This window comes from Lacerta agilis, chromosome 10, assembly GCF_009819535.1.
Source record: "Lacerta agilis isolate rLacAgi1 chromosome 10, rLacAgi1.pri, whole genome shotgun sequence".
NCBI classification, from domain to species: domain Eukaryota; kingdom Metazoa; phylum Chordata; class Lepidosauria; order Squamata; family Lacertidae; genus Lacerta; species Lacerta agilis.
In genome coordinates, this window is record NC_046321.1 from 12,025,209 (window position 1) to 12,045,092 (window position 19,884).

Genomic DNA, 19,884 nt, shown 5'->3' on the forward strand with positions numbered 1-19,884 from the left:
TTTTCTTTGGTTTATTATTTTCTAGATATAAATCCATTTCCTCTTCTTCCTCATCATTTCCCATTCTTTTTAAAATCTCTTGTCATCTTGATTTCTGAGCTTTCCAGTTAGTTTCGCCATTTCAGCACAATTCATTAACTTGGTTTGCCACTCTTCTTTAGTTGGGACTGATTCTTCTTTCCATTTTGGGGCTAACAGCATTTGAGTGCAGTACCTATTTATCAACTTGGACAGGCATGCTTTCGAACTGCTAGGTTGGCAGGAGCTGGGACGGAGCAACAGGAGCTCACCCCATCGTGGGGATTTGAACCGCCGACCTTCTGATCAGCAAGCCCAAGAGGCTCAGTGATTTAGATCACGAAGCCAGATTGACATTATTTACTCGGCTAGAGCGAAGCAAGTTAAAATGTGAGGCTGCAAATATTTGACAGAAGCCTATCATATAATGGCCGCCACATGCTAGTTAATTTTCAACACGTTGGGAAATAAAAGATCAAAGTCAAAATCTGGAAACATCATTCCACATGTTCCTAAACAGTCACAGCGGTAAGTGAATGACAGCATCTGTTTTACTAAGGCTCTTGAGTGTGGGTTTGTTTTAATATTCAAGTGTGGTTGCTGACAGAGCAGGAAAAAGGGCCTTCTCAGCTGTTCTGCATTTGGTGTGGAGATGAACACGATCGCCTGCTAGATGTCTTCATGCCAAGGTGCTGATGCAGGTTTCGTTACATGGTCTGGTTAAAAACTTGGCAACCCTGGTTTTTGTTGTTGTTGTTGTTGTTGTTGTTGTTGTTGTTGTTGTTGTTGTTTTTAATCAAGGATTTTCTTGTTTTACAAAGGTATATGCAATGTCTCTCTCGTATTTTTCCATGCGGCATTTTTACACATCAGTTTCGTTTGTTGAGACATTAGGGAGGAAGGGGGGAGAGAGGTGGGTGGGATGGGGAGATGGGTGGGGTGGGGTGGCGATTTTTCTACTTTACTTAATATACAGGTATGTAGGGTTTGGTGTCAGCGTCGTTTGCGCAGGTTCTCTGTTGTTAGCTTGTGCTCCTTTGATAGTCAAAACAAAATAAAAAAATAAAAAAAAATCCTTCCAGTAGCACTTTAGAGACCAACTAAGTTTGTTCTTGGTATGAGCTTTTGTGTGCATGCACACTTCTTCAGATACACATGCACACGAAAGCTCATACCAAGAACAAACTTAGTTGGTCTCTAAGGTGCTACTGGAAGGATTTTTTATTTTATTTTCCTTTGATAGTGAGAGAGTTCGGGGTTGGCGTATGCCTACGGCAACCCCGTTTTTGAAGGGTTCCGTCTGCAGTGCAAAATGTACAGACTTCTGTGGGTTCCGGAATAAGTGATGTTTCTGCAAATTGATTCTCTTGCTCTAGGCAGGTTCAGCCAGGTAACACAGCCAGGCCTAGGACATGTCAACCCCACCTCCTTGTCGTTTGTCTCTTTCTCTGCTGTCGACTTTTTCAGCTTGGTTCCATCCATCTGCTCAAAGTGGACTTGGATAGGGTGAAGGGGAAAGAGGAGCCAGAGGGGCTTGAAATGCACCAAAATGGGGGCAGGTTGGCAGAATATGGAGGGGGGGATCATGCCAAGCCCCCCCTAGAGACCTAGCCCTGGTTTTAGAGCAGAAACAGTAAGAGTTAATGAAATGGATTTCCTGTTAAATGGCAACATATGAAGGCGTACCCGATTAACTAAAAGCAGTGATCAATCTACGTGTGGTTTACCCATATTTGTTTTGAAAATGTTACTGATTTTATCTGTGTTTTAGTAATGGTTATTTAACGCGCGCACACAAAATAGTTTTGCAGATTACAGCTGTGTTTTATCTACAGTTTTATTGTGTACACTGCTTGCGAGAGGTCTTGATTAGGCAGCTTATATAGCTTTGTATATAAAATGGTGATAATGAGATTATGTCAGTCTTCCACATTTCCCTTCCTTTTCTTCTGTCGGTGGTGGGGTGGGGGGTGAAGGGAACGTATTTGCCACACCCTCCACCCCTGGAAAAAGAGGAATCATAGAATTGTAGGAGAGATGTTATCTTCTGTAGGGGAACAGTCTGGGCACCACATGGGGGCATTTTGCCCAGTAGGAGAGAAGTGACACTTAGACTATTTTAGCTTTCTTCACCCCACATTTCCCCCTCTTTCCTTTCCAGATACCCACCCTCCCACCCTTTTTGCAGTGTGGGGTTTGCTAGCTACCCTTTCTTTTAGGGGACTGAGCAGGAATTTTGGGTAGGGACGCAGATTGCCTTGCATTTCCTTGGTTTCACCTACTCCACATTGCCGAGTGCTTCCAATCAGGCTGGAGCAGTGTATGGCAATTCAGCTTACTGGCATTTGTTCTAGGCAGGTGAGCGGATTTAAGATAATATGGGGTCAATATCTGAGTCATTTTGGGGGTTTGGCCTGGTACGTGCACCGGATTGAATGTAGGTCAATGAACCCAAGGTCTATTCAATGGAAGGGTGGACAGGAGTTTATCAAACCTTGCTGTGTGACCATAGCAAGCTGTAAGCTGGCTCAAGCAATGGGAGTGATTGGATCCTCCCATTTGCTTCACTCACACGCCCAGACTTGTTTGATTGGACTCCTTGTCCTGGTTATGTTGATTGGCAGATCCTTCAGCTGTTCAGAGGTTCAAATCCCTGCAACGGGGTGAGCTCCTGTTGCTCTGTCCCAGCTCCTGCCAACCTAGCAGTTTGAAACTGTCCCAGTGCAAGTAGATAAATAGGTACCACTGCAGTGGGAGGGTAAACAACGTTTCTGTGCCCTCTGGTTTCTGTCACGGTGTTCTGAAGCGGTTTAGTCATGCTGGTCACATGACCCAGAAAGCTGTCTGTGGATAAACACTGGCTCCCTTGGCCTGAAGCGAGATGAGCGCCACAATCCCATAGTCACCCTTGATGGCACTTAACCATCCAGGGTCCTTTACCTTTTTAAAAATAACCTTTAATAAATATAACCTGTTTCCCCACATTCGTGTTGCCCTGAGTCTTCTTTTGGTGTGATGGCAATAGCTGTATTTAGATGGTGGGTGAAAATGTGTTTCTTTGTCCAGGCTTTTTGGAACCTGAGGGCGTTGATGTTGGTTGGAGCTGAGACTCTAGGACTTAGCTATACAGCTGCAAATATGACGTTTTAAGCGTGTTTTAGGTGCATTATACAAATGTGACACTAGATGGCAATGGTGAGCTAATGGCAAATTCAATATATATTAATTTTTTTAAAGCATTTTCACAGCACTTAAATATATATATATGTCTAGACTCAGCCTTAGTGTTCCTGTTTTGTCATGGAGGGATGGTTCTCTTTTATGTTTTGCGTTATTGTTTATATTATATGTGGTGCTGTTAAGCTGCCATGCACTTTGAGCTGCAGGAAGGAGCAGGGGTAGAAAGACTCTGATAAAATAAATTAATATTACCACTAAAAAGGTAAAGGTACCCCTGACCATTAGGTCCACTCATGGATGACTGTTGGGTTGCGGCGCTCATCTCTCATTACTGGCCGAGGGAGCCGGCGTACAGCTTACGGGTCATGTGGCCAGCATGACTAAGCCGCTTCTGGCGAACCAGAGCAGCACATGGAAATGCCGTTGACCTTCCCGCCGGAGTGGTACCTATTTATCTACTTGCACTTTTACAGGCTTTCGAACTGCTAGGTTGAGCAATGGGAGCTCACCCCGTCACGGGGATTCGAACCATCGACCTTCCGATCGGCAAGCCCTAGGCTCTGTGGTTTAGACCACAGTCAATTTCCTTCTTTCCTTTCCATTTATTATATCCATATTCTGCCCTTCTTCACAAAGTTGCCTATGGTAGCAAACACAAAAAGTGTGTATGGGGAAGGGGGGGGAGAAGAGATAATACAAGTTAAAATATTGTTATAAGGGGCTCAAAACACAGCTTTCCATAGATATATAGTTTAAACAATCACACACAAACAGAAATTTGCCCAAGAGCTAACGCGGTTTCTTGAGCAGCCAAAGGTTGCTCCCCCCCACTTGCTGTGGAGGAAAGGCTGAAAATAGGTTCCTTAACCTGGGAGACCACATTATGAGTTTTGCACAAAGGGGTCCAGTGGAGAATTCAGGTGCCCCCAGACTGTCAGTATTTTGCTGGAAGGATTCTGGGTCATCCTGGAACTTTAGGCTTGCCCAGTGGATTTAAGTGCTCTGCTGCAAAGTTCAATAAACTTGCTTTGGCAAAAGGGAAGGAAACAAACTTTTTGCCATTTGGAAAAGTGATGGGGGAATGCACTGCAAAGCATGGGACTGATGAATGATTAACAAGAAGGTTTGTAAATAAAAATAAAAATAAAAACCACCTGCAAGCAAATCAGGTTGAGTTCAGGATGCAGGCTGATGGCGCTGCAACTGCTCTGTAACCAAATCAGAACGAACGCTCAGTAAAGACCAGACATAAGGTAAACAGGTGAAGGACCCCTGGATGGTTAAGTCCAATCAAAGGTGACTATGGGGTTGCGGTGCTCATCTCACTTTCAGGCCGAGGGAGCCGGCATTTGTGCACAGACAGCTTTCCGGGTCATGTGGCCAGCATGACTAAACCGCTTCTGCCGCAACAGAACACCGTGACAGAAACCAGAGTGCACGGAAATGCTGTTTACTTTCCCGCCACAGCGGTACCTATTTATCTACTTGCTCTGGTGTGCTTTCAAACTGCTAGGTTGGCAGGAGCTGGGACAGAGCAACGGGAGCTCACCCCGTCATGGGGATTCGAACCGCCAACCTTCTGATCAGCAAGCCCAAGAGGCTCAGTGGTTTAGACCACAGCACCATCCTCACCCAGAAATAAGGCCTCCGTGGACTTGTGGTTGTTTTGAGGGTGTCTTCTGCAAAATGCCATTGACATCATAACAGCGCAGCAGCAGTGGATTTATAATGGACCGTCCACACACACCATCCTGCTCTATTAGTTGTTCTGCGATGCTTCCCCAGTTTTAATGCATTGTTGCTGTCAGAAGGGGAGCTATAGCACAACCAAAGCGAAACAATGGAAAAACCTGGAACATTTGTGGTGCAACCATTTTTAGGATTTCAGCACAGGGGTGTAGTGTGGGGCGTGCCAGAGGGCCGTGCCCCTGGGTGCACAAATTTTGAGGGGGTGTGAACCTGGTGCCCCCAAGAAGGTGCCCCCCAGTGCAGTGTGGCCTGGTAATCTTCTCTGCCTGCCAAGGGCCGCGTTGACCAGTCAGGTCCCCCCCCCCTGTGTGGGCGGATAGACGGTTCAGCTTGGCCCCGTTTTGCTCCAGTGGGGCTGAGGTTGCTCTGGCAGTGGTGACCCTCTGCTTGGTGCCTGCACACTTGCCCTGGATGCCAGCAACGAATGCTATGCCACTGTTTCAGTAGGAAGCTGCAGGACATCATACCCCAGTCCGAAATTAAACAGCATGTATACAATAATTTTTAGCAGATGCAAACAGTGTTTTAGGGTTTTGTAAAGTTTATTATTTCTTGGGAGAAAAGCAATGACAAACCTAGACAGCATCTTAAAAAGCAAAGACATCACCTTGCCGACAAAGGTCCATATAGTTAAAGCTATGGTTTTCCCAGTAGTAATGTACGGAAGTGAGAGCTGGACCATAAAGAAGGCTGATCGCCGAAGAATTGATGCTTTTGAATTATGGCACTGGAGAAGACTCTTGAGAGTCCCATGGACTGCAAGAAGATCAAACCTATCCATTCTCAAAGAAATCAGCCCTGAGTGCTCACTAGAAGGACAGATCCTGAAGTTGAGGCTCCAGTACTTTGGCCACCTCATGAGAAGAGAAGACTCCCTGGAAAAGACCCTGATGTTGGGAAAGATGGAGGGCACAAGGAGAAGGGGACGACAGAGGATGAGATGGTTGGACAGTGTTCTCGAAGCTACTAACATGAGTTTGGCCAAACTGCGAGAGGCAGTGAAGGATAGGCGTGCCTGGCGTGCTCTGGTCCATGGGGTCACGAAGAATCGGACACGACTGAACGACTGAACAACAACAACAATAACAAAGTTTATTATTATTTCATTTTATAATAAAACAGAGACAAGAGTTGTAAAAACCATATTGAAAGCAAGATCGTGTATGTGCCCTGGTGCCATCATGACAAGGATGCCTGGAGGAGTCCATAGTGGTGCCCACTCAGCTGCTGTTGGACTCCTCCAACTCACATCATCCCTGACAATTGGCCATGCTGGCCGGGGCTCATGGGAGTTGTAGTCCAACAGAAGGCACCATATTGGTTGCCCCTGGACTCGAACTGCTGTGCGAGCTTTATGCAAGCAAAGCAAAACAAATGCTCAGTTAAACAGTTCATCTAGAGGAGCCTGTGTTCATTATCTTAGTTTCACTGTGTACATATTTTGCCTTTAATGAGCACAACAGTGCAACATTTTGGATCCTGTTAGGGGTTAATGGCAGTCCGACTGGCCAGAACTCAAGGTAATCAAAGACCTGCAGGGATTAAAATTGTTTAGGGAATTACCCAGGACTCAAGTCTTTTTACAAGCTTGGCTAAAAAAGGAAGAGAGAGCAGAGGAGACATTCAGGTAGTGTGTGGTCCGATCCTGGTCTGAAATGGAAAGTGAAGCCAAGATGAGTGATAGCATCCAGGTAGGCAACCCAAGGTTGTGCCTAGTTTGTAATTGTCTGAAATGCACTTGCAAGAATAGAGAGGGGAGCTGTAAAGAGAGATATGACCATGTCTTGAAATGGGGCAGTTTTCTGGGTTATTTATTTTGGCTCAAGGTCCCTCTGTTTCTTGTTTCTTTCTCCTGCTCAGCAGGTCACTGCTGAATATAACAAAAGTTTCACTGACTTCTTCTAAGAAAGAAGTACATTCAGTCCTGTTCTTTCCCCCAGCGTTGTCTTGGTTTTGTGTCTCTCGTAAGAGATCCTTTCATTGCTCCAAAACTCCAATGCCTTTATCCCAAAAGAAACTCCGATATGGGTTAGATTTGAGGAGAGAAGCCAATGGATTTGCCACTAACAGGATCACCGAGGTATGGATAGCAACAAAGCCATAAAGATGCCACGAGATGGAAAGAGATGGGAGGGAATTGTTAATGGGGAGAAAAGTCATCTAATGGGAATGTTAAAAATAAACAATCAGAGCTTTGGGTTGATGCAGAAATGGGAAGCTTGCTATACGACGTTACGCTTATCTTACAGCCATGAGGACTAGAAGAGTCCTTCTTTTTCAAAAAACATTTTAAAGAATGTTGGGATTTGCAAGATTCTAACACACACACACCAAAGTCTTTAGGTTGCATGCCATCAAATCCTAGACTGTAGCATGTTTTGGGTTGGTATTTTTTGTTTTTTGTTTTTTTGCTGGCTCACTTTGAACTAACAGATCAAGCGATTAAAAGAGTCGCACTGTACATGCATTCTAAAAATGCTGCTCCCTTTAGTGACCTGAATAATTGTCCAAAATAATTGTGTAACCAGAAGTTTAGGGACATAAAACACCTGACGTTCTTTTAAAGCATTCCTTGGCATGGAACTCGCAGGACTTTTGTGTATTGTATTTTCCGGCAAGCAGATTTTCATAACCAACGCTGGAATGGTGTGTGGGGTTGGGGGGTTGGGGACATCATATCTCACCCACGTTGCACCTAAAACCTTTCTTAAAGGAACAGCCAGCACTTCCAAATCGCAGCACTCAGTTTGTATATTTGAGGGCACATCGAGTTAACTAGCAAAATGCCAGTCCTCATTTTTGTGTGTGTGCACGCACATGTGTGTAAAGGGGGCTTGAAGCTGCTGAGAGACAAACTGTACACCTCTGCAAGGCATTGCCATAGAATCAGAGGATCACAGCACCATAGACAACGCTCTAGCAAGGGTGGAGTTTGGTACTATGGCACCTTGAGCGTGCCCAAAATTTGGTGCTCCTCCCCCCAGCCCTTGCACCCTGCCAGGCTTTGGGAAGGAGGTGTGAGGGCTCTGGCAGGGTACTAGAGCCCTCTGACCTCCTTCTCAATGCCAGTCGAGCATCACCTCGGCTTCGGGAAGGAGGTGGAGGGACTCTAGGACACTGCCAGAGCCCTCACGCCTCCTCCCTGTAGCCAAGCAAATGCTTCGCAGGGCAGATGCCCTCTCCGCTTCGTGCTCAGTGTGGGCGAACTGGTTGTGCTGCCCTAAAATTACCTCTGTGCTCAGTGCGGGGCCTTCTATGCAGGATGGATGAATGGCACCTCTGATAAACAGCTGTTCAGACACCACTTAAATATCTCGAGTGAAGGAGAGCCTTGCCAAACAGCTCTTAGCATAGGACATTTTGTCTGATGTTCAGCCATCTCCATTTGCTCCACTACTTTCCCTTCGGGAAACTTGATCTTTAGTGCTGAATTGGAACAAACAGCAACTGGGTTTCCCCACAGATTGCTGTTAGTTCTGATTTAGCACTAAAGAATGGGTTTCCCAGGGGATGATGGCTGTGCAAAGGCAAAAACCCATTGGACCCATGTATAGAAAGTAGGAGTCAATGGGAAAACCACTTTCCAGGTGTGGGACAAGCCCATATTCCCCACCCATTGGGCCTAAGCTGGAAAAGGTTGCCCACTCCAGTATACAGTGCAGATCTTTCAACTACGGCCAAACTGTTATGGTACATGTGTAATATTTTGATGGTTTCCATTAGGGAGAACAGTGTTGCCCTGCTCTCTAAGCAGTTCCTGGGACAGCTCTACACAGCATTCACTTCCTTAGGAAGAGAAAGTGCCAGCACTGCCCTACCAATCTACATAGCTGGGCAGGCTTGCCTAAACAGATATTGTTTTAGCAAGTGCCAAGAAAGAGTACACCTACCTGTTGTCAGTTGGTGTCTGGAGGCAGAGGAGTGGTGGAAGGAACCAGCTGGGAAATCCCCCCAAGGGATGAAAGCTCAGAGCCTAGAGATTGGTGGTTAGAGAGAGAAGAGTGGGAAGAAGAGGTGTCAAAAGCCAAAGAGGTTGCAGGGTTTAGTGAGCAGGGAGAATCTGTGGCAGAGGGAAGTCCAGAATCAGAAGATGGAGAGGGGGGAAGCCAAGAGGCAGATATGAGGCAGGCTGCTGAAGAAGCCAGGGTGTCACCCCCTTCTGCTGTGACAATCTACCCTCCCTGCCCCCAGTCTCCCAGAACCAGAAGAGGTATGAAGAGGGTTGAGCAGAGACAGACAAGGCAAAGAAGTCATAGGTTGCTTGGGAAGGACTTGTGGGGGGGGGAGAGGAGACTTAGAGAGCTGTGGAAAATGCGGTTCTTCAGTCCCCGCAACTGCCTCATTGAGGCAAGATCTACTGGGAAGATTTGCTATGCACATTCGGCCTGAGCTGTTTTGTTTCTTTGAATAAAGAATTAACTTCATTGACACCTTGTGAGTTATTGCTGACCTGCTCCTGACTCCCGTCTTGACAGTTGGCAAGGAGTCCCAATGTGCAGGTGCTGCCACACGGAAATATTGATTCTTTACAAAGGCAGGGCAAGTATTACTTGGCACCTTGAAGCGGTCGAGAGGGTAAGGTTAACTGGTCCCGAGTTGCTAAGAGCTTTACATACTGATAATAACACCTTGAACAAGCAGCTGTCTCTCCTGCAGACCAGCAGACCTTGTCCCCAGAAAGTGGTGCTGCAGTCTCAAGTTGCCTTCAGCCATCATCTCTCTCTCCTGTCTCTTCTAAAGTGGAAACTACTGTTTGATTCCCATTCACAATCCTGTGCCCTCCCCTTCCCATCACCCAGCTCTGATAGGTATCTCATCGTTCAAACTCAACAGACAGATGGCCAACTAACTCCCAACCATTAGCTCTCCTCCCCTGACCATTATAGGCTATTATCCTCACAGCAGGGTTATGGGATGCCACCTCACATCTTTTTCAGGGGGATCGGAAACTTCCCCACTTCTTTTCAAGGAATGTAATTGAGCCTAACCTTAAATGAAGCTATCCCACTTCCTTTTCCTCTTCAAGCACCACCCAGCAAAAAGGAAAGCCAGCAGAAGCCGTTATGCTTTTGGACTAAAAAGAGAAATAACTTGTATTGTTGAGAGAAAGAGGGAGAGAGAGAGGATCTCAAATGTATTACCAGTACCCGAGTCCAGAGATGTACGTGGGTTTTGTATTTGTATCCTGAATAAAGAATCTTGGTGTGCTTATTTAGGTAAGAATCTACAAGATCAGGGATGCGGGTGGCGCTGTGGTCTCAACCACAGAGCCTAGGGATTGCTGATCGGAAGGTTGGCAGTTCGAATCCCCACAACAGGGTGAGCTACCGTTGCTCGGTCCCTGCTCCTGCCAACCTAGCAGTTTGAAAGCACATCAAGTGCAAGTAGATAAATAGGTACCGCTCTGGCGGGAAGGTAAACGGCGTTTCCGTGCGCTGCTCTGGTTCGCCAGAAGCTGCTTAGTCATGCTGGCCACATGACCCGGAAGCTGTCTGCGGACAAACGCTGGCTCCCTCTGCCTATAGAGCAAGAAGAGCGCGCAACCCCAGAGTCGTCCGCGACTGGACCTAACGGTCAGGGGTACCTGCAGGATCAAGACATGGAGAAAATATAGCCATTTCAGCAGTGTACATGCTTTGAATCTCAGCATATTCCCCCTCTCTTTCTGGGTGATGTGCAGAAGGTCTCTGCATATATCAAGATTAGTCGTGAAGACATTGAGCCCAGTATAATTTGCAATGTGCCTGTTGAATTACAAATGCACTGGCATAAACTTGGATGGAAACTGGAAACAGAGAAAGCTGCCTTATATTGAGCCAGCCTGCTGTCTCATCTAGATCAAGATTCTTGTGAGTTTGGACAGGATGTGTTTGTGTTAGGCTGTACGCCTCAGCCCCTTCTAATTCCTGGATCCAGCAAGGGTTAAAATCTAATGGCAGATGCAATTGTTGGAATTGCCAGGCCAGCTCCTTGGTGACTTAATGGTCCTCTTAGTATGGGTCGTTGGGGTAACAAAGGAAGTGGCTTTGTGCCAGAGGTGTGTGTGAGAGAGAGCTGGGCTAGAAGCAGGATGCAGGCAGAAACCTGAGCGGGAGAGACATGCTTGATTTATGCTTGAATCCAAGGCTGTGGCTATGGGAAAAGCAAGGCCTTCTTGGGGCCTCGGGGTCTTCATAGGCTTAGAGTCTATATATGTGTAAATAAACTATAGCCTAAAAACACTACCATCTCCCTCATTCCAGGGAAACCGAATCCCGGGTAAGTGCCTGGAAGCTTTGGAATTGTAAACTGGCTGGAGATTGGGATAGCATGCAACAATATTCTGGCAGGGTTTCAGACAGGGGGCACTGTCCATTGCTGAAGTTCCACTGGTGCAACAGACGGATGGAATGCTCTCTTCATCATTTGCCCCTCCCACCCCTCCATGCACCCTCAAAATCAGTTCCAGTTTCTGGGACCCTAGTTTGTGGAAGCATGCAGTAGGAGGAGAGGAAATGGAGGTCTCCTTGGGCAAGCAAAACTCTGCCTTCACAGTGTTAGATGCAACCCAGCCTGACCTAGAGATGGTGGGGATTGAACTCGAGACCTTCTGCTATAAAGTTATTTGTTACCACCAGATTTCAAAGTGCCTGAATTATTGCACATCACCGAAGTGCATCCGGGGAATGTGGCATGCACAATGCAACGATCTTTTCCAACACATGCATCACGGTATCATGGCACTTGCATTTTATGATCGGTTGTGATCCCATGTTGTTTGCTCATAATCTTATTGTTTCAAACGAAGAAAATGTTTTTAAAAATCACTGGATCAGGGCTCACAATGCTTTGAAGAATTATGAAACTACTAGAGTTAACTTATGAATGCGCTAGTTTTTGAGTCATTGATCAATGGGTTGTCACTGATGCTAGTTACAGTCAGAGTAGATCTATGGAAATAAACGGATATGGCCAACTTAGGTTCATTATTTTCAGTGGGTCTGCTTTGAGTAGTTGGATATAACCCAATGTGTTTAGCTACAGGTATATATCTCTATTTCCCTATATTGTCATATTCAGGCATAACGATTTGATTGGTTTACTCAAAGGATCACCTTATCCCATATGTGCCCACACGATCACTTTGATCTGCGGAATTGGCAATTTTCCAAGTGAGGCCCTGAGGACTGGCTGTATTCCTTTGTAGCTTATAAAAGCAAGCCCACATTGGCGGGTGCCCTTTTTACTGCAATAAATAGTTCTGGTATGATTCCTTCTAGCTGGAAGAGAGCAGTAGTAGTCATGCCCATTTTTAAAAAGAGCCAAGCCAATGACCAAGGAAATTATAGACCTATCAGCTTGCCGTCAATTATTGGTATTTATGCACAAACCAAGATCAATACAGTTTCTCTGTGTCCTATGTACGTCAGGGGTGCCTAAGAGCCCAATCCTATGCATGTTTTTAGATGTCAATCTCATTGATTTCACTGCAGATTATTTCCAGGTAGGTAAACTGAAAGCACCATGCATCCATAAGCAGTTCCCTGTACTATGCAAGTTGTCTAACAGATGAGTCCCTGTTACTCATCAGGAGGGAAGAGGTGGTAGGGAAGTCATCACAGTGCAAACACACTGGTGGGAGCATTGGATTGGCTCCAATGATGGGTTTGCACCTCACTGACTTCCCTGCCACCTCATCCCACCCAGTAAACAATAGCTACCCACATGCAGGGAATGTAGTTTATTAGCTGTGTACCCCACTACCCCACCTGCAAGCTGTTTTTGCATACCACTCTATAGTATTTTTAAGCTAAGTCTTGTTATGAGTCCAGTACGCTTCTTTTCATATTTTCCTTTAAAAGGATGCTGGGACAGATACAAATAACCACAAGGAAGGTTCCACAGCCGATTCAAAAAGCACAATGAAAGGAGCTAAGGAGCCATCTGTATTCTGTCTGACCAAGCTGAAGGTAAGAAAAATGCTATGACTCTTTTGTCAATTAAAAACTCATTTGTTGCGGATGGATCTGTGCAGACCCCTTGAGAAAGTTGCTGAGCACCTAGGAAGGTTGATTGACTTTCCTTTAAATCCTGTAAATTAATGAATACTGACTCTTGAGTTTCTGCCTCCTTTGCAAAGGAGAGATGCCCCTTGCGTAATTTGCACACAAATGGTTGCGTGACCATTATCCAAATACCTGAGCACATAGAAATTGGAACTGACGGCACATTAAAGGGGAGAAAAGCAGACGTCTGTTATCTGCCCTCCTATCTCAATTAAGTAGCATGAAGCAGAACAGTCAGTGTGGGCTAGATAATCCAAGAAAACTTGCATTACTCAACCCAAGGATTCTAATTTAAGATACTCATTAACGAATCAAGAACAAAGCGAGCGAGGAAATTAACATAAATCAAGAGGTATTTGCTAACCAGCCCTTACATTGGATAGATGTCCCATAAACGAGGAGTGAGGAACTCTTCTCAACCAAGGGCCACATTCTCTGAAGGGCAACTTTCCCATGAGCCACATGCTGATTGTAGGCAGGGCCAGAGACAAAAGTTGGTGGAACCTTGGCTGTGGTTCTTCTTACTTTATATGGTAGGCTGGTCCCATTGGGACTGATGGGGTGGAAGGCAGAGAATAGGTGGAGCCAGAACCAATCGTAGATGAAGCCACCTCAACCTAGTCTTGCCCCCCTCCTTTACAAGGGGCAAGACTGAAGCCAAGGAGAAGGAATTCAACCTGCAGTGCCATTCCCTAGACTGGTTGTAAGTAAGAAAGGGAGTTAGGCACAGGCTGGATTTACTCTTGCAGTATAATAGCTGGGCTTCTAACCATTTGTGTCCAATTAAGCTCATCTTTTAATTCCCCCCTCCATTTTTATCCTTTAATTTGTTTATATAAGATGAATATGCAAGGATTCGGCCATGGATATATACACTTTATATGCTCCTCATTCAAATATTATCATGGAAGCTGTCACAGAATTAGAATCAGAATGCAGGCTGGATGAGGGCAGACTGAGGTTGGTGGGGCAGCGCCCCATTCGCTCAAATGGAGCAGCCTCCACTGATTCCACTCATGCAAATAAAAATAAAAATAGAACATTTGTAGATTCTACACCTCCCCTTCTCCCACCTCACCACCCTCCATCCAGGTAAGCAAGAGGCATCATCAGAGTTCAAGGACACATTCCAGCCAGGCAATTACACATGACGGTGCTCAGCAGGGCCGGTGAATGGTTTGGCCTGGAGAGAGGGGACAGAGGCTGAGCAGAGTCCCAACAGCCAGACCTTCTCTACCAGCCATAAGCCATTCACAGACTCCTGTGAACATGCTCTGAATACTAGGTATATGAAGGGCATAGATTGCAGGTACAAGGCCACAATCTCACTATATATTTAAAGCACCATGATGCCACTTCAACCAGTCATGGCTTCCCCCAAAGAACGATGGGAGCTGTCAGGGCCTGCGCATCCATTTAGGCAAACTAGGCAATTGCATAGGGCGCCAAAATGGAGGGGGCGCTGGCCAGGCTGGGGCGGGGGTGCGGGACAGGCTAGCAGCAGCTTCTCTGCTGTAGCGGAGAGGTGCTGCTTGCCCCCTACACCACCCCCCGGCTCCCGCTAAAGCAGGCTGGGGCGGGGGGTGGGACGGGCTAGCAGCGGCTTCTCTGCTACAGCGGAGAAACCACTGCTTGCCTCTCCACCCCCCACCTCCTGCTAAAGCAGGCTTTGGCAGGGGGGCGAGGGGGGTGCCAGAAGATTGGTCTCGCCTAGGGTGCTAGAAGCCCTAGCACCAGTCCTGGGAGCTGTAGTTTGTTAAAGGTCTTGGCAGTTGCTAGGAGACCCCTATCCCCCCTGGTAATTTAACAGTCAATCCATCTTCCCAGGAAGTTCTGGGAATCGTAGCTCTGTGAGGGGGAATAGGGATTTCCTAACAGCTCCCAGCTCCCAGAATTCTTTGGGCAAACCCAAGTCGTATCATTGTGCTTTAAATGTACGGTGTGAATGTGGCCCTTGTGGAGGGTGGGGTGGAATCAGTGAGTGCAACTCTATCCCCACCTTCCACGTGTTTATACATGGGTGAACACCTGAGCAGGGCTCATGTCAATCCTGCATTTAAGAATCACCTCTGCATCTTTGGTTAATACAACATCACAGCTGTTCCTTGGCTGTTGGCTCCATCTCTTTAATGCCAGGTGAGGAGAGTTCCAGAGAGAATCAAAGGAAGTAGCAAATACTGCAGTTTATTTGGTTTCATTAAGGGCACTGCTTCTTGAGATTTAACTGCTTGGCATCGACTCCATAGGCATGGGATAAAGGAAGAGAAGGACAGCCAACTGAATTGTGTTCCGGGTGTCAGCTTTATGGTCTGTATGTGGTCCCAAGCAGAACTAATGGGATTAAGGCTTATCAGTACTGGATTTCCATGGCCTCTTTAAGTCTTGGGATTAAACATGACACTGTTGGTTCTCAATTTGTGTCAAGTAGACCTAGGGTCGTTCTCAGTATCCTGTTAGGGAGGACAGGAAAAGGGGCAATAATAACACAGAGAGAAAGGGTCTATCAGACGCAGAGCGAAAAAGAGGTAATTTTGCATGCAGACATCATGGAAGGGGGCAGTCACACACACAGGGAATGAAGCAATCACATACCAAGAAAGGGGCAATTTCACATACACCTATGGAAATTGTTCACATGCACAGAGAAAAGGGCAATTACATACACATGCACACTCACAGAGCTTGCCAACTGTCAGGAGCCGGAGTCAGGAGCAGGTCAGCAATAAAGCCACTGCTGTTAGTGAAGTTAACTTTTTATTCAAAGAAACAGCAACTCTTCCCAGTAGGTCTTGCCTCAAGGAGACAGTTGCAGGAACTGAAGCACCACACCTTCCCAGCACTCTTGAAGGCTCCTCCTCCTCCTCAGGCTCTGTCGCCTTGTCTCTCTTTGCTCTGCCCTCTTCATTCCTCTTCTGGTTCTGGTTCTGGGAGACCAGGGAGGAGGTGAGGTGGTCACACCAGGAGGGGGAGAGTCCCTGTGCCTCCTCTCTGCCTCTTGACCCCCCTCTGCTTCTGCCTCTGATTCTGAACTGTTCTCTGCCATAGCCTCTTCCTCCTCACTAAACCCCATTGCCTCTTCAACTTCTAACACCTCCTCCTCCCAGTCTGCTCTCTCTTCTCCCTCTGGCCACTCATTGTCATCCCACCACCAAGCCCCTGGCTCTAAGCCTTCTTCCCCTGAGGGTTCCCTAGCTGGTGCCTCCCACCACTCTTTTGCATCCATCCATCAATACTTGCAAGTGATGCAAGATTTGTGTGTTCATGTGCCTAACCCCATTCCATTTGGATGGAGTCAGGAGGTGGAGCATGTGAATATTCTTGCTCCTCTCCATACCTTTCCACCCTAAATTACAGGATAACATTTATGCCAGCCCTTCGTTTTGCAATTTCAAGAGCTTGACGATCTTTGAATCTACCTAACAAGGTCCTATTGTTGATTTAATGAGTTCTCCACATTCTCTTGTAGGTCTTTCTGGTGTCGTTATCTTTTGCTTATCTCGCCAAGACCATGTCTGGGGCTTACATGAACAGCATGCTCACACAGATTGAAAGGCGGTTCAACATCCCTGCCTCGTTGGTTGGTGTGATAAATGGAAGCTTTGAAATGGGTATGCAAGTGATGAGAATTCAACCATAGCTTAACAGGCATGTCTAAATGAATAGAAAGATCAATCCAGGAATAGTGGACATCCTTTTTTTCCCTGGCAAGGTCCACATCCCTTCAGTTGTAACCTGTTGAGGGCCACATGCCTTTGATTGGCAGAATCAGAGCAACGATAGGTGGAGCAAGAGACAAAAGTGTTCTGAACTATCTAGAATAAAGACCACTCTGCTTTTATCTTTGCCATGGCTACCTTGCATTCCCAAACTTACACAAGTCTTTACAGAAGTAAACCCCATTGAGTATGGTGGGGGGAGGTCACTCTCAAAAGTATATGCAGGGTGATTAAAAAGATTAGTACAACAGACCAACTGAGTTACTGTTCTAGAAAAGAAATGAAAGCTCACTTTAATGAGCTACATGCCAGGATGGTGCAACTCAGAAAAGCCCAAACTTGAACTGGATTGAGACAATTTGGGATGAATCCAGATCAGGTTGAAGAAAGTCTGGATTGTTCTGGAGCAGGTTGGATTGACCTGAATCGATCCAGAGCGATTGGTAGCTTTAAACACTCACTCCGAGAGCCAGACAGGTTGTCACCAAATTGTTACAAAGCGTGAGAACAACGCCTTATTAGGAGAACACTATTAGCTCATTCAGTGGCTAGTAGCCACAATTGCTATGTTCTTCATCCACAGTCAAAGGCAGTATGCTTCTGAATATGAATTGCTGGAAACTGCAGGAGGAGAAAGTGCTCTTGCACTCGGGTCCTGCTTGCACACATGAAAGAGAATCCCCATCCTGGATCCAACAAAATTGTGGTGGCAACTTCAAAGTGGGGCGATTGGGTGGGACTGCCTTTGCCTAACTCTCCTAATGAGACTCATGGGACTGAATAGTGAATAACTTTAGACGGTTGATCGTCTATGTTCTCTATTTCCACAGGCAACTTGCTGGTGATACCCTTTGTGAGCTACTTGGGATCAAAACTCCACAGACCACGCTTGATCTCTATTGGTTGCATAGTTATGGGTTTGGGATGTTTTCTGATAGCGCTACCTCATTTCTTGATGGGAAGGTAAATCCCAGTACTCATACTTCCGAGGTATATCTGTCTATGTGCTCCTGTTGGAACCTTGGGCTCTTCTCCTTGAAATAACATTGAATATGCAATTCCCACCATCAATCTGATTCACCCCATGCACACCTGAACATCAAATTAAAGGGGGGGGGGAATTAAGAAATAAATCTGCAGAAGCAGTTAGTAAGGGGCCTCTGATTAATAAGATTTTAATTGTAATACCAGTGTTTTGATGGTGGGAGAGTTGTTTGTATTTGTGTAAAATCAGTGTAAACATTTAAGAAATACATTTGCCGACATAATTAGAAACGTATCTTTAATACAAGTTTTTTTTGGTGGGAAGTTGTATGCTTCTTGGTATCCGTCTCTCTTGAGAGCAATGGATTGCGCTCCCCGGGTTGAAGACAAAACCGCTGCAGAATCACAGCACCTGCTGTGGTTGCAGAGACTGGTAACTCGTCACTGCTGCCTCCCATGTTGTTTTGGCTGCATTAGCAGCACAGAAGCAGTTTGATCATGGAAGCAGAGAGAATGAACAGGACCAGTGCTAGGGCTTCTTGCGCCCTAGGCGAGACCACCTTCTGGCGCCCCCCGCCAAAGCCTGCTTTAGCGGGAGGTGGTGGAGAGGCAAGCAGCAGTTTCTCTGCTGTAGCGGAGAAGCTGCCGCTCGCCCGTCCAGCCGCCCACCCCCCGCCAAAGCCTGCATGGGCGGGAGCCGGTGGTGGTGTAGGGGGCACGCATCACCTCTCCGCTACAGTGGAGAAACTGCTGCTAGCCCCCCACCCAAGCCTGGCCAGCGCCCCCTGCATTTTGGCGCCTTAGGCAATTGCCTAGTTCGCCTTAATGGACGCGCCGGCCCTGAGAATGAACAATGTCCCAGAACGCAGCACATCACAAGAGAAAATACCGTATTGGCCTGAATATAAGCCACACTTCCCCCCCTCCAAATTTCGATTGTGAAAAGTTAAAGTGTGGCTTATATTCAGAACTGAGCGCTGCACTACCGCCGGGATAGCCGGCGCTTGCTTGGGGAGGTAGTGCCAGGAAGCGGGTTCACAGCGTGCTCAGAACCAAGTGCCGGCGCCGGCTTGGGGAACAGGACAGTAGTGCCGGGAGGTGGGCTGCACCCCCAAATAAGCCTTGAATTTTAAAGTTGCGGCTTATTTGTGGGTGCGTCTTACATTCGGGCCAATACGGTATATGGAATGTTTCCACATAATGCAGGGAGGTGCACAGGTGGTTTTTGAAGACTGATGCATGTGGAACTACCAACAGATCATTGCAGCCAATCATCCAAAGGGATTTTCTTAGTTGTGGATCTTCTCAATTTTGTACCCCCTAGATTCGGCAACCCTATGGGGGTAACTTCCCATGCCATCCTAAATCCAGTGCTGGTTTTACCAGATAGGTTTCCTGGAAGATGGGCACCTGAGCATAGCTGATCAGTAAATCCAGTGCTTTTTTTCTTAAAAAATGTTTAGGGGTATTCTCATTTTCACTCAAGAAAATCGGCATTTTATAGTTCAAATCAGGGAAAATAAATACAGTAAATGGACAAAAGTACAAAGATTCACAAAATGTTTAGGGGTATGCGTCCCCCTTGCGTCCCCCCAGAAAAAAGCACTGAGTAAATCCGTATAAAAGAATGCTACTCTCATAACCCATAACTACTGATCTGTTTCTGTAATGTGTAGCCACAAGAACATTGGAAGCTACCTTACACCCAGTCAGAACATTGGCCTATTTAGCTCAGTATTATCTATTCATGACTGGCAGGAACTCTCCAGGGTCTGAGGCAGAGAATCTCTCCCTACCAGACCTGGAGACACCAGGGAAAGAACCTGGGAACTTCTGCGTGCAAGGCTAATGCTCTGCAAATGAGCTACGCTCATTTCATGTGTACATTTTATTCTGACTCCACAGGTACCGCTATGAAAACTCTCTTTCTGTATCTGAAAATTCTTCTTCAACCATAGCTGTTTGCCTTGCAAATCATAGCCAGTTTTCCATGGCGACCCAACAACCCTCAGAAGGTGAGGTTTCTTCCTAGATTCATTTCTCAGTGTCTTTCTTTCTACTGTATTACCTTTGTAGATGCCAGCTTTTGTAGTGTTTTTTATGCCTACTCTACCTGCGTCTAGTAAAGGTAAAGGGACCCCTGACCATTAGGTCCAGTCGTGTCCGACTCTGGGGTTGCGGCGCTCATCTCG

General features: G+C 46.4%; 1 protein-coding gene across 3 annotated transcripts in view; it reads left to right on the plus strand.

The window, feature by feature from the left end:
* The first annotated feature begins 418 nt into the window (after nucleotides 1–418).
* The window catches only part of SLCO1A2 (solute carrier organic anion transporter family member 1A2), a 37,354-nt gene continuing 17,888 nt past the window's right edge, over nucleotides 419–19,884 (plus strand). The window contains exons 1-5 of one of the 3 annotated variants that reach the window (XM_033162665.1): nucleotides 419–546; nucleotides 12,789–12,896; nucleotides 16,459–16,600; nucleotides 17,539–17,671; nucleotides 19,598–19,707. In XM_033162665.1, the coding sequence (XP_033018556.1) occupies nucleotides 12,849–12,896; nucleotides 16,459–16,600; nucleotides 17,539–17,671; nucleotides 19,598–19,707 (433 nt within the window). In that variant the 5' untranslated portion in view covers nucleotides 419–546; nucleotides 12,789–12,848. Of the gene's footprint in view, nucleotides 547–685; nucleotides 708–6,865; nucleotides 7,028–12,788; nucleotides 12,897–16,458; nucleotides 16,601–17,538; nucleotides 17,672–19,597; nucleotides 19,708–19,884 lie in introns of those variants that run through there. The other 2 variants (XM_033162666.1, XM_033162664.1) reach the window with 2 other exon arrangements.